Source organism: Mastigoproctus giganteus, chromosome 4, assembly GCF_048544385.1.
Source record: "Mastigoproctus giganteus isolate SK-2022 chromosome 4, ASM4854438v1, whole genome shotgun sequence".
NCBI lineage: Eukaryota > Metazoa > Arthropoda > Arachnida > Uropygi > Thelyphonidae > Mastigoproctus > Mastigoproctus giganteus.
The window spans coordinates 100,379,191-100,393,725 of NC_143578.1; the positions used below are offsets into that span (position 1 = coordinate 100,379,191).

The window sequence follows — 14,535 nt, forward strand, 5'->3', positions numbered from 1 at the left end:
TTTTACTGAAATCCAGGAGAACCCTCGTAACCATGAAACATACCTGCTTCAGAATGAAACAACATACAAAGCCTTAACGAGTTACGCACAAGCTGTCTTTACCATCAGACGGGCAAAGTTTGCTGAACTTAGAGCTGCTCAGAACAACGACCCTCATGTACAAACACAAACTGGGGTCGGATAGCATTTTCCCGACTGATAAAAGAGTAAGACTGAAGATTAAAATACTATGCTGGCATCATCATGGTTGGCACTACTTGAAAAGCTGACTCCCAGAGAGTGCTTGGCCTTTGGCACTCGCACAGTGGCGCCTGCCCCTGTGACTTTTGATCCCTCTACCCATCCCCTATTTCTCCTTACTCGGGTGGACTGCCTTCTCTATCTGTCCACTTTAGCTTGTTCCTCACATTCAGACCCCCCCTTCCTCTTGTTCCCCAGGCCTTCTCTTCTCTTCTCTTTCTCTCTTTTTTTTTTTTTTTTTTTTTAACTTGGTCTTCGTCCAGGACGCTCAGGCGACCCTGGCGGAGACTAGCCAGAGAATAATGGGCAGCCTGGCTACCTCCTAGCGGTGTGTGCGGGCAACGTGAGGTCCCACCAGGGGCCCTGCGGCCAAATGCCAGGACACCCAACAGAACCTAACGCAATATGTCATATACAACAGACAACACTTTTCTGGCATTTACAGTAGTTCTGTATTCTTCACAGTGTACATATGGCGCAGATGTGAGAAATCACAGGTGGCGCCTGACCCTAACACTATGCACTATGCACACTATGTAGACGTTAATCATTTTCAGGTAAGTAAAACGTTCTGAGAAATTGCTATCATCTCCAAGTATATGGGAGAGTTGTAGAGGTTTTTGTAAATTAAGCTGTGATTTGAAACATGTAATTCTAACTGAATGGTAATGTGCACATTCAATCAGGATGTGCTTAACGGTAAGTAGGGAGCTACAGTGTAAGCAAAGTGGAGGATCTTCTCCTACCAGTAAAAAGAGGTGCGTTAGATGTGTATGGCCAATTCGTGCTCTTGCAAGCACGACCTCTTCGTGCCTGTTTAGTCTGAAACTAGATCTCCACAACTGTGGATTCTGTTTTATCTCAAGAAGTTGTTTCCTGTCTGGGTACGCCGCATTTCAGACCACATCTCAGTACATATCCGTTGTATGATTGGTTTGAAATCAGAGTAAGAAAATGAGATGGAGTCAAAGTAAGCAGGGCGCTTAGCAGCTTCATCTGCACGCTCATTTCCTGGAATTCCGACAAGGTTGGGTATCCAGCAGAATTTGACAGTCAGCTTCTTTTCATCGAGGTTACATAACTGTGATCTGATTTGTTTAAGAAGTGAATGGGAATGTTGTAGTTTATTCTAAGTCACTGCGCTTAAAGAGTCTGTATATATTACGACCTGGGTATTTAATAGGTCGTTAAGGAGATTCAAGGCCATTTTTATTGCATACAGTTCAGGTGTAAAAACACTGCATTCAATTGGTAACTAGACAAAGACAGTGGATGTAGGAAGGACCACTGCAGCTACTACGGATGTCAGTTTTTGAGCAGTCTGTGTATACATGAAGACCGAGTATTGACTAATGCATGAGCATCATGTAACTGTCTAAGATTTTGATTTGATAGGGAGTATTTTCTCCACTGAAGAAAGGAGTTATCACATAGAGGTATATATATTGCGTTCTCCCTTGCAGGTGGGACGAGAAAGAGGACACATACATAAAATCGTAGGAAATAACAGAAGACTGGATCTTGTGAAGTTCACCTATGGGCAGGTGGAATAACCGGCACTGAATAGCAGGCACAACTAAAAGCAGAACTGCTTCAATTTGGGGTTATTGTTGTGGGATTTTCTGGCGCAAGGGCTACTTAGGCCATATTGCGCCTACCTTGTGGGAATGAGAACAGTACGAATATTCTGTTGTGTTATTATTTTATTTTATATTATTTTTATTTTACCTTTTTTTGGCTGATGCAGAAAAGGTCCGCTTCCTTGTATTACTTGACTTTACTAATACTATTTATTGTATTATTATTTTATATATACATATTGCTTTTGCCTTTTACTGCTCATACAAACAGGGACTTTCTTATTTTGTGTGATTTAATTATAAAAAAATATATAACAAATAAAATATTAAAACACATACCAACAAACGTAATCACATGTACGAGGCGCAGTACTTAAGATTCCTTTCACAAACCGTTACGCAACTATAAATATCTTCTCTACTCAGTTGTTATATTGGATGAATTCACACTTTTTTGCTTTTCATATGTATTCTCAGATAATACTTGTATGTAAAAGTCACAAGAATACACGCTACTTTTAAAATACGACTCAGTCCTTTGACAATTCAATATCTTAGGAACATCACTTTCCTGCGGAAAAGTGAGTCCCGCTTCAGCGCTGTGTTTGTGGCTCTCTGTGAAGACCGATAGCCGACTTCAACAGTTGTTTAGAATACAGAAACCATAAAATAAGCGCAACTGCAAACTTTTTGTAAACTCCAGTACACTCCAATAAAACGGCAATGAAACAATTATACAGCGGGACCTCGATTATCCTAGGTCGATACTACACACAGTTAAACAGAAAAAAAAATTCGGATAATAGAACCTGATCTGCTCACCTTTTTATAAGGGATTTGTATTCATTAATTACTACATTGAAATTTTTGGACATGGACGCAAGTATCTTCGATAACTGCATCCCTCAGAAGTCAAATATTGGACTCTTCTCTGGTTAAATTGCTAACTAGGAAAAGCCCACCTCACCAAATCAGAAGACTTCAGTACACTTCCATAGCATGAACCCCCCCCCCCATAAATTTTACTCATTAAGAAAAACATTCTTGTTCTAAAAAGTTTAGCGCCATTAAGATGGAGGTACCATGGCTAAAATTCTCACTAGGTCCTCTAACCTATATAGAGCATTATGAAGTATCTACTCAACGTGCTTACTAGCTAGAACCAGACTAAAGTTACTCGACAGGATGTTCCCGTACAACACGCTCGATACCCTTAAATAACTCCGTGTCGACCATGAAAGGTATGTGAGGCTAAAACTTACCGCACAAACCCACCAGTGCTATGTGGACCAGAACGCAGTCTAAGATTGAGGATGAAGCATTATTGTCTCAAATCTAATCTCTTAGATTTTTGAGTCTCCTCAAAAACCTAATCCTGTTGGGCATTGCTGCATAAACTATGAATTTGTAACCATTTATTACTAAAATAATCTTTCGTTTCACAGTGGTTAAATTATAATTAAGTATTCTTATTAATAAAGTAATTAGTATTTAGCGTTACTGTTAAAAGAGGTTCGTCTTACGATGTGTTTTCTTTTTTTTGACGCGCTTACCAGCGGGCACATCCTGCAGTCTCAAGGTTAAACGAAGACTTCGATTTGATGCAAGAAAAAACAAAAATAAATTAAGAAGCTACTGCTCACTAAATAACACGGGTAATTACGTGTACTAAACACGCCAGCATTAAAATAAAGAAAAGTGGTAGAAAGTTTGGTTTAGTGATTAACCAAAAAATAGTCTGGGTGGCTGCAGATTTTTTTTTAGCAGTTGCAGTGAAACTCTGCATGTTTCATGTACGATCAAGACTTTTAAATTTCTCAACACTAATAGTTGGGTATATTCTTCGGCCAACGGTGTGGAAAAACTGCAGTTCTTTGACAACATTGTGAATACCACAACGTACAAAGATGTTCTTTCTTATCAAACGATACCCTCAGCGAGAGGCCTCTTCGACAACGGAAAATTAATTTTTCAAGATGACTTTGCCCCGTTTCACCGAGAAAAGAGTGTTAAGAACTTTTTGTCGTTAAAAAATACGTTAAAGCTTTATCTTGGCCTGGTAATTCACTGGCGTGAACCCAATAGAAACATCTTTGGATGCAGGTGGGAAAAAAAAAAAAAGCCTCATGATTCACCCATAAATCTTTTTTAAAAGAAACTGCCATTAACTGATGTTATTTTGTCCATTAGTAACATAGGCATAATTATTTCACCTCTGTGAATATGAACTACGTACTGCAAACAGTTTTCTAATTCACACAAAAAGAAAAATTAAAAGCATTTATTTTTTAACCAAAAATACACATTTTTCTTCGCACTGTGATTTGTACCAACTTTAACATCAAGTTGTTACAGATCACGATCAATACTGGTCCGTTTTATTCATTTTCGTAGTTTTCAGTGAAGAATTCATTAAACACCACAGAAATTAAAATTACCTTTAATTACAGGTGGACATTAATAGCATATGAATGACGAATGAGATTTGAGCTTTGGAAAAAAGTAACTGGAAAGATAAATCAAAGTTGGATACTGAACTGGGAAAAAGGAAAGTTACACTAATTTCCAAAAATAACCGGAAGCACGTCGTTTTCACTGTGAGGTCACTTTCACTCGCTCCAATAATACATCGGTCTCACTTCGGTTGCTAATAGCTCATCGCCCACGGTAGGCTTCCCCCAACTAACTCAGCCGGTATAGTCCACCATTCCTTTTCTAGAACAGTCACCAATTGAGCTACCGATATGGAAAGTTTTTGTTTGGCCTACATCCGATTCCAGTTCACAGAGTTCAATAGAGTGAACAGTAGAAACTGCTTCATTAGAATAAACCAGAACTAAGAAATTATCTTGGCAAAAGGATGGAATGTACATAATCGCCACGTTCACTGTCCTTCACACCTTTTGGAAAAGGCATTGGTTAGAATTCCGTCAAAATGGGGAAGAATATTTTTTTTGGACTTTTTCCACACCATGGCCGAGTTATTATGTCTAAGGTGAGGATGGCACGGTTTTTCGTACAATAAAACACACAAACTGACTACAGAATAAGCTCAATTTAGAGATTCATACTTGCACCTCATGGTCAAATAACAGAATTCACTTTGTCAAGATTTTCATCCCTAAAAATCTGGCCACCCAGTTTTACTAGAGATCCTAAAGTTTTGTATTCTTTCGGCCAGAGGTCGAAATGGAAATGATATGGCGCGAAAAAGGTTTATAATTCATTGCCTAAGTCAGTTTTATTCCCAAAACTAAATTTCATTAAATAATAATTTAAGACAGCTCTTCACAAACTGTGACATGCTTATATGCGAACTTGTAAATGAATTACTGATGAGAAACAGCAGAAATTTAAACTTCTTACTGCTTCGAAACGAAAGCTGCTGATATTAAACATTTCAATTTTAAGATGGCCCGTCGGATTATAAAATAATTATTCAATATTATATCATAAATTATACTTTGCGAATTGTTTTTCTGACGTATAAACTCTAAGTAGATGCTTATTGCATGTATGCATTCAATGATATTACAGTGGCTACGATCGATATCCTTCAATATCACGAGGGCCGACGCCGTAGCCGAGTGGTCAGGCGCCCGGGTGCATAAGCACACGTGCCTTGAATGACCCGGGTTCAAGCCCGTGACTGCTGAATACGGTGCTCTTTCTTGTATTCTCTCTACCTTGTGAACTCCTCTGACCGTGTGGTCGTCCCTGAGCATAAACACAAAATTTAAATGGAAGGAACTTGAACTGGAATTCTTTTTCGCACCTTGAGCAGAATTGGTCCCACACCAAACTACGCAAACGTTCACCACTTCACTGATCGGTCTTGCTGGGTACAACCTATACACGGCGAGATCGTATAGTGTGGCTCGGGCCCACCTTCACAAACTAAAGTCTCAGTGGTGGGGGATGGCTTTTTTTCCAGAAAATCGTCGCCATTTTTCATCCTGAAATTTTTTGGGGAAAATCGGAAGTATTTTTAATTCCTGGTATATAAAAAAAAACACTAAGTAAATACACGCAATTTGCAGACACAATATGCTGATACTCAATGACTTAAAAAATAAAGAACTCCCCATACCAGGGGGGGGTGAAAAGTTTTAGACCAATATAAATCGCAACGGTTTTCATGAAAAACGATAAAATTTTCAGGTTTGCAACTATAGTCTTCTCCTTTACAGAGAAGATGTTGAAGTTAAAGTGAATTGTTCGATGTCTAACGGCCCCAGGGGCGTTGAAGTATAGAAGATGAAGACGTGGCGACTGTTGAGAAAATCAAGCACCGTTCAGTCATTGAGTACCTTCGTTAAAAAGAAATGTCCCCAAAAGAAATTCATGAAGACGTAGATCATATGTTAGAGGAATCTTGTCCTTCATACGCCATGGTCAAAAACTGGCTTACAGAATTTAAGTGTGGACGAAATATTGTTAAAGATGGACCCCACAGTGGGGTCCATCTTTAACCTGTCACCGTATCGGCATCTGCAAATGTGAATGCCATTCATTATCTCATCAAGCAAGATCTCAAAATAACATTGAAGCACACTGAAAACCTTTTTCGAAGGTTTCTTGAAGGGGTTTTTTTTTTTTTTTTTTTTTTTTTTTTTTGAGTTCCCAAAGCACTGAATGCAGATCAAAAACGGGAAAGAGCGAGGTGTTGTCATGAGATTGTGCAGCATTTTGAAGCTAATGAAGCTCAGTTTTAGGGGTGGTATGTCATTATGAATGAAACGTGGGTGCATCACTTCGACCCTGAAACAAAAATAACAATCGAAACAGTGAAAGCATCCCTCTTTTCCGCTCCTAAAAAGTTTCGAGTGCAGAAGTCAGCTGATAAAGTTATGGCATCAGCTTCTAGAATGCCGAAGTGATTATGGTTGATTTCCTGGGTTTCTGTTATCAATACCGAGTATTATTTTAATACTATTGAGACATTTTCGCGAGAAATTCAAGCTCAAGAGGCGCGGGAAATTGGCCAAAGGAGTCATCTTACGTCAAGACAATGCACCGGCGACGCATATGTGACTCCGGCAACACTGCGTGACTTGTCGGTTCGCGCTGTTACAGCACCCACCCTACTAAATGGACTTGGCTCCAATGGATTACGTCCATTTAGTAAGGCGGATTCTGTAACAACGCGAACAGACGCTGTAACAACTTTGTTTCCGGATTCACAAATGTGTCGGCGGGGTTCCAATGGACTATTTTCATACTCTTGAAAGGCAAACTAAATATTGGCACACCACCCCAAATTAAAATAGATGGAAAGACCATTAAACTGTCAACGCAAATGAAGTACCTTGGAGTAATGCTTGATACTAAGCTCTCATTCCAGCCACATCTGAAATACCTCCGAACCAAAATCCGGAACTATGCTGCTCTTGTTGCTAGGTTCCCATGCCGGGACTGGGGCCAAACGACGAACCCTCTCATCATTCTATAAGGCTATGTTTATACCGATCGTTACTTATGTCTCAGGAATCTGGTTCACCAAAACAGTGATGGCCTCCAACAGGAAAATACTGGATACCATTCAGCGGTCCATTCTGCTTGTTATTACTCCCGCCTGCTGTACGGTCGGCACCCATGCTCTCCAGTTTCTGGCAGGTGCTCTGCCCCTTGATTTGGAGTTGGTACGAAGGGGAATTGCTATACCAGCTTTCAAAAGGAGTTTCACATACCATCCTCAACCACACAACCAACCTGGCTAATGGATGTAAGGAAAAGAAGCAACGCCTACTTAACCACCTGCAGGAATGGCAGAGTAGGTGGTCTAACTCTACAAAAGGTGAAATCACCCATAAATTTTTGCCGAATGTAAAAATGATCTTCCCCCGACCTTCCCCATGGTTCTCACCGGGGTTTGTAGACAACTTACCTACTTACTGGCCATTGATCCATTAAAGCCAAGCTAACGTCACTGGACATCATTGAGGGGGGGCTGGAAAATTGGCACCATCTTATGTATGATTGTCACCTGTACGAGGGGAACAATCATACATAAGATACAATCATACATGGATAATAAAGAAGAGTACACGGCATTTGCAAATTTTGCCCAGGAGCTCTTTGCAAGACGAAGAAAAAAATCCTAGGAACATACATGCCGATGAGTTAATCACTGAATAGTGAATAATATACACCAAACTTCTGATATTGAGACCTACCAATTGTGAAAAACACCTGGATGAGTTTAAACAATCTTGATGTGATTAAAACCCGTAAGCAAGACACATACTGAGAACCTTCAATTGCGACAAATACCTGGACATGACTGACAAAACCACTGATGGGACTTGGTCTCCCAATCGTGACTTCCACATCTTCAAATTGAAACTGTTACTTGGACGTGACTAAACCACAGATAAGAACCTTACGGCTCAACCATGACAAATACCCGGATATGACTATACCACAGAGATTTACACAGAAACATGGTTTCCGAACCATGTTTCTGCACATCTTCAATTGTGGCCTTTTCAATATTGTGAAATCTTCAATTGTGAAAGTTACTTGGACATGGCTAAACCACAGAAAAGGACCTTGCCTCTTGACCGTCATTTGTGTGCCAAGTGGCGATCAATACCAAACTCCTATCTGGTATCTTTTGACTCCCATTCCCTTCCCCCCACTCGTCTAGTGGCGTTTACTCCACCGAATAATTTTAAGGACGCCTTCATCTACGTCTCAATATTTCTTACTATTTCCCTCCCACTTGACTTTCATATTCCCAAATCTATCTGTGTTTTTTTTTTATAGGTCCTATCACTGAATGCTCAGGCAATTAGGTGGCAGTACCTGCCAGAAAATAATGGGCAGCCTGGCTTACCTCCTAGTGGCGTGTACGGGCAATATGGGGTCCCATTAAGGGTCCTCGGCTAAAAGCCAGACCACAACAACGGAACCCAACATAATGCTTCTCATATACAACGCACAATACTTTTGTCTGGCTTTTACTGAGTAATGTATACTTCACAAGAGTACTTATGGCGCAGTTCTGGGAAACCACCGGTGGTGCCCTCTCCCCAAACACTATGTACTATTTTCTATTTCGAAATCTTAAAAGGACTTGAAAGGCCAGAAATTCGACAGTGACAATGCTGCAATGGATGCAGTCAGCAACTTCTTCGAGTCATCAAAACCTTTTAAATTTCATCTGAGCGGGTTAGGAAATCTAGTAGATCGTGCCAGAAGATGTGTTAACTTAAAGGAACTTAAAATTAAATTAACTTAATTTTAAGTTCCTTTAAGTTAACTTAAAATTAAATAGGTTTTTACAACTTTCCAGCATTCCTTCTATGGGAAGTTAAACTTTTAAACCTCCCCACGTATATGTTCAATATTTTATTTTTGCATTCCATTCACAAATATATAATCCTCCGTGACAGTATAGTGGTTTTGCCACTTATCACTCTTTTTGAGAGGTCTGGATTCGATTCCCATCTATGATTAGAGGAACTTCTAAAGTTCTCTTCAACCGAGGCTGCAGGCGGAGGGAGTAGGTTCCCTCCCCCTTGAACTATTTCCACATTTTCAACCGTAAAACATGCAATTCTGCCCGTGAACAGACATTGCACATAATGTCTGTACAAGTGTGTTCAGACATTATGTGCAATGGCACAATATGGTCCAAGTTGCTGATGCGCCTGAAAACCCTACAACAAAACACATATGCCATTAAATACAAAATTTTCTGCTGGAAATAATTCTGAAACCAAATTGTGGGGAAAATTAACAGATTCCTTATGACCGTATGAGAAACAAAAAATTATAAATAAAATAAATGGAAACAGTAGTATAAAGAAAATCATTTTTGAGAGAATTTTAAATTTTATCTTTGTTCATTCAGGTTTCCTATGCCAGGCCAAGCAGTGAAGCCATCAAGGGAGCTAATCTTTATGTCAGTGGGTTACCAAAATCAATGACCCAACAAGATCTCGAGAACTTGTTTAATCCTTTCGGCCGTATCATCACCTCTAGGATTCTGTGTGACAACATTACAGGTATTAAAATATTTCGTTATTTAGAGCATGAAACAAGGAGGGGTGTTTAAAAAGTTTCTGGCCTACCCAAACAGTTTATTTCATTATTTGAAAAAATAAACACGATAATATTAAATTACAGACATTTATGTAATCTAAATCTTAAAGAATATCTTACATAATTTTTAGGTATTTGTTTAAGCCTTGTTCCCTGACACCAATAACTCCTCAGAAGAAGAGAGCCGTACAGTAATGTTTTTTTTTTGAACGGACTGCCATGATGAGTCCATTTATTTTCACGATGCAACACCATCAAGAAGTGGTTGTGAATTTCTACCGACCCCTACCGAATCTGCCACCTCTGTCAAATCCACCATATTCCCCCTCCGATTTGCTACCCATTTCTAGCACTGAAAACAATTTAACGGGGGACACTTTCAAATAAATAATGTTATTGATGCAGTCAATTAGTTGGAGGACCAAGGCTCTATTTATATAACGTCTAGAGAACTTGAGGAAACGCTATATCAAGCACAGCCCTTATGGATGATTTTCTGAATAAAAGATGTCATTTCCAAATTGTTTTATTCTTTCTTTCTTTCTTTTTTATAAGGCTAGAAACTTTTCAAATACCATTTCGTATTATCACTTTACATTATTCTGCGCAATTTGAAATTAAAATAAATGGATATTTGGGCGCTAAGCAAAAAGTATAAAGACTGAATGCACCTTAGATCGCACGGGCTCGGGAATGTCAGTTCAGTGAGCAGCACCTGACATGTTATTGCATACCCAGAAGTTTTTACAACTAATCTCTGTTTCATTCGTTCGTGCTCAGCATTTCAATCAGTGCATCGCATTTAACCACGTCCCGGAGTATAGAACCGCGTATGCATTAAATTTTTGCATGAAAATCGAAAAGACAACGATTGAAACTGCAATTTATGCAAGTAGCATTTGGGGATGCAACAATGATCCGTATACAAATTCTTGAACGGTTCCAGTTTTAAAGTGGGCAGATGTCGGTCGAAAGTAACAAGCACACTGGATGCCCTTCAACGAGATTCGAATATTAATCCAGTTTGATAAACAATTTAGGAATGTGGTATCTCACAGCCATATGCACCTGCCCTCTCTGACCGGTTTGTGAAGTTTTTAGTTAAAACTCCATTCCACAAGTAAGACAGCCTCCATGTGACTTAAATCGAAAATGTAGAAAAATTTAATTAACATGCGAAGGCGCTCTGGGCGAGTCCGAAAATCGAATTTGGGAAGTCTTTCCAGCACCGACAGAAAGGTCGAATGTTTGTTCTGAAAAAATATACTTAGAAGAAAATTAGCCTACAAGCAGTGAAAGCACAATGCGTTCGTTTTCTCGGATTCAGTCTCTACTTTTTGAACAGCCCTCATATATTTCATGCATACAAGTTATAATTTTGCATCTCACAACCTAGGCAATTAATTCTGCATAATGATATTAAGTGTGACGAAAAGCACACTCTTTATCTGTATTATATTTAAAGGAAAGAGTTTCAGGAGGCCACGAGGAGTTATTATCTAAAATAAATGTAACTAGATATATTTGTTTATATTTGAATATTGCTAGTATAAACTGTAATAGATTTAAATTTTCAGCGGTTTATACCGCTGAAAATTGAAATCTAGATTCAAGAATTACGATTACATTAAACTTTATTGGAAAAATACTCGGAAAATTTCACCCGGTTCAAACTATCAAAGATTAACATTCCACTTCGTCTGGAGGAATGTAACATTATTTTTTTATAATATGCAGATTTTATGAGAGCGTTATGCAGAGAAAAAGGGAGGGGTGGGGCGACTCCCCTGTTTCCAAGACTGCAGTTGGGCCATTAGGCCTAAAATTTTCAGGCAAACGTTCGCTTCTATTCTTTGTCCTCCTTCCTCAACGTCCAAAATCTCTCTTGTAGAAGACATCCTGGGGATTTTTCTTCTTGAAGAGAAAGAGAAGTGTTCCTATTCTGAATAATGTGCTATCTAGGAAGCAAAAAAACAAAACTGAATTGTTTTGAACACTGGTTATTCCATGGCGTGCTTCTTCAATAGTCATTGAGAGGCAGTTACACCTTCAACGATTCTGCTATTTCGAGTAGAAATTATGGACCCCCGTTTTGTTATCACTTTCAGTGCCTCATTCGAATTTTATTGAATCTCCAAGATGTTACTCATTAAACGTCCTCTTTTATTTTAAATTTTAATCTAGGCAATAAAAATAAATCACAGGGACCTAGGGCTTACAATACCGGTCAAAATCTTAATACGGGTATTTCGGTATTTTTAATTTATGAAAATACGGGATACCGGTATTAATACGGTATTCCAAAAACAAACGTTTTTCTCAGTAAATGGAGTTGAACTAAAGTCAGTAGTGGAGGAACTGGACTTGGGAGTTACAATACGGTCAGACATGAAGTTGTCCGAGAATTGTGGACAGGTTGCAATGTTGCATGGTGTCCTATCGATGATTTGTCGAACATTTGCTAGTAGAGATAACGACGTCATAATCATATAAAGGCGATTTTATAACCTTTATGTGATTAAATTAAAAACAATTATTTTATTTAAATTAGTACCGAAAAACCAGTATTTTTTGTATCAATACAGGTATTTCAATACCGGAAAAAAATGACCGGTATCCAGATATTGTAAGTCCTGCAGAGACCTATATTACATGTGAAAAAGCTAGAAGCGGAAGACAGGGTCAGTCTGTAATGATCGAAATTCGCAAATTGTGTATGAATTCTAGATGAACAGATCTATAAGAACTAATGGCTGAGCTGAATTTCTCAAAAGAAAGTATAAGGTCTGATTAGAAGCAGGTGGTAACAGAAAAATATGCAAAAGCTGGACACCAAACAACTGACAAGAGAAATGAAGGTTCGTCTACAGTACATTTGCTGAAATCTTGATTTCAATAACAGTCCAGGAGTCATTTTAAAGGCATGATAACAGGAGATGAGCCATCGCTGCTTCGCTATAACCATTATTCAAAAAAAAAAAAAAAAAAAAAAAAAAAAAAAGTCCATAAAATGAAAAAAAATTATTCAGGTAGAAAAGAAAAACAGAGATCACTTCCCTGTGTTTTAGAACAATAAGGGATTGGTATTTATGGCTTTACAAATAGGAGCCATAAAAAATCATAAAGAACAACAGGAAGAGTCTGGAAGAAAGGCCTATAATACGGCATTATGAAAACATGAGATAAAGTTAACTCACAGCTAGTGTGAAAAAAAAAATAATAATAATTCTCACTTCTGGGTTGATGTGGTCTTGTATTATCATAATGATGCTTTATAGGCCCTTCTACCAGACACTGTTGTTCTTTAAGGCTTTGAGTTGGGAAAATAACAAAGAAAAATTAATAACAAAGAAAAGTATTTTCTCAACTAATAAAAATCCTTAAAAGAACAGGAAGTATCTGGAAGAAAGACCTGTAAACACGCATTTATATATTACGAAACCATATTAACAAAGAGCTCAGCGAGAAAAAAAAATTTACTTCAGGTGAGCAATTGTGTCCTATCACATTGAATAGGTAAAGGAGAATCCTAGTGGCAAACAATTTTAATTTTTTTAGGTCAGCTGTGCAGTGAAAATTTCGCACTCTTCATTTTACACAGACATATTTATGAGTTACAAAGAAAAAGCTGGAAAAATGTTAAAATGGCGGGTAATATATATTAACCGGAAAAACATTTGGTCATCATCAAATGTTGTCCGAAGCAACTGTTTCACTGACCAAGCAAAAGGGGAGCATTGCCCCCATTATCACACGGTATCAATGGTATATAAATTCTTAATGACTTCACTCATTGCTTTCATAGGAATTAAGATGTTAACTGGGAACAAAATTTATTCACAAAAACATAAATTTATAGTGAAAAGATTATTGGAAAAAGCCATATGTGACAGGGATAAGCATATTACTCGCATAAAAGAAATTTTTTCTGCTGACTTTTTCTGTAAAAGATTCTCTATAATTAGTACAAAGAATCGCTGAGATTTTCTTTGCGTTACATGACGTGTAACGCAAAGAAAACGCAGTACTAATCTTTATTAATAATTAATACATTAAACACAGCAATATACTGTTCTCAGTAAATATTTCTTAGACCTCACAAGGTCTTTGACACAGATAGTAGCAAAAACTTTCTCAAAAAATTACGTGTGCATATGAATCAAGGGCAACGTTTATCACTAGAAAGAGCACTCTGCGATCGGGACACAGACAAAGGGAGGCAAAGGGAAGGATATTGACACAGTAATCGCAAAACGGAGTTGTCCCCCCCCCCCAAGGAATCGGAGCTGATGTTCATGTTATACCGTAGGGAATTGGGAGGATTGGCCCAATAATGTATGCTGACGAAACTGCTTCTTAAACAAGCAATGAAGACAATCCACCGGCGGCATACATTCACAGTCTGAGCCGGGAATTGATTACAGATAACTTAAAGAAAACAAATTACATTTAAAAGTTAAAAAAAAAACGAGGTTATGGAAGAGTCTTTGTAAATTTAGCACACTAATAAAACATGCATTAGAAAATGCGTCATAAAATGTTCAACACGCGTCAAACATTGCTGTACTAATGGAGAAGTGTTCCGTGTACTCGCTCCATGAACCAATATCCACTGCCGACGTCCATTATCAGTATCAGACGAAAATAAAGGGTTTTCCAGTAAGAA

The 14,535-nt window shown here is 38.3% G+C and overlaps 1 protein-coding gene across 4 annotated transcripts in view; it reads left to right on the top strand.

Annotated features, from left to right (window-relative positions):
• The window catches only part of fne (ELAV like RNA binding protein found in neurons), a 256,370-nt gene that overhangs the window by 219,031 nt on the left and 22,804 nt on the right, over positions 1 to 14,535 (top strand). For all 4 annotated transcript variants that reach the window (XM_090372841.1, XM_090372838.1, XM_090372839.1 and 1 more), the window contains one exon: positions 9,679 to 9,832. In XM_090372841.1, the coding sequence (XP_090228967.1) occupies positions 9,679 to 9,832 (154 nt within the window). The remainder of the gene's footprint in view (positions 1 to 9,678; positions 9,833 to 14,535) is intronic.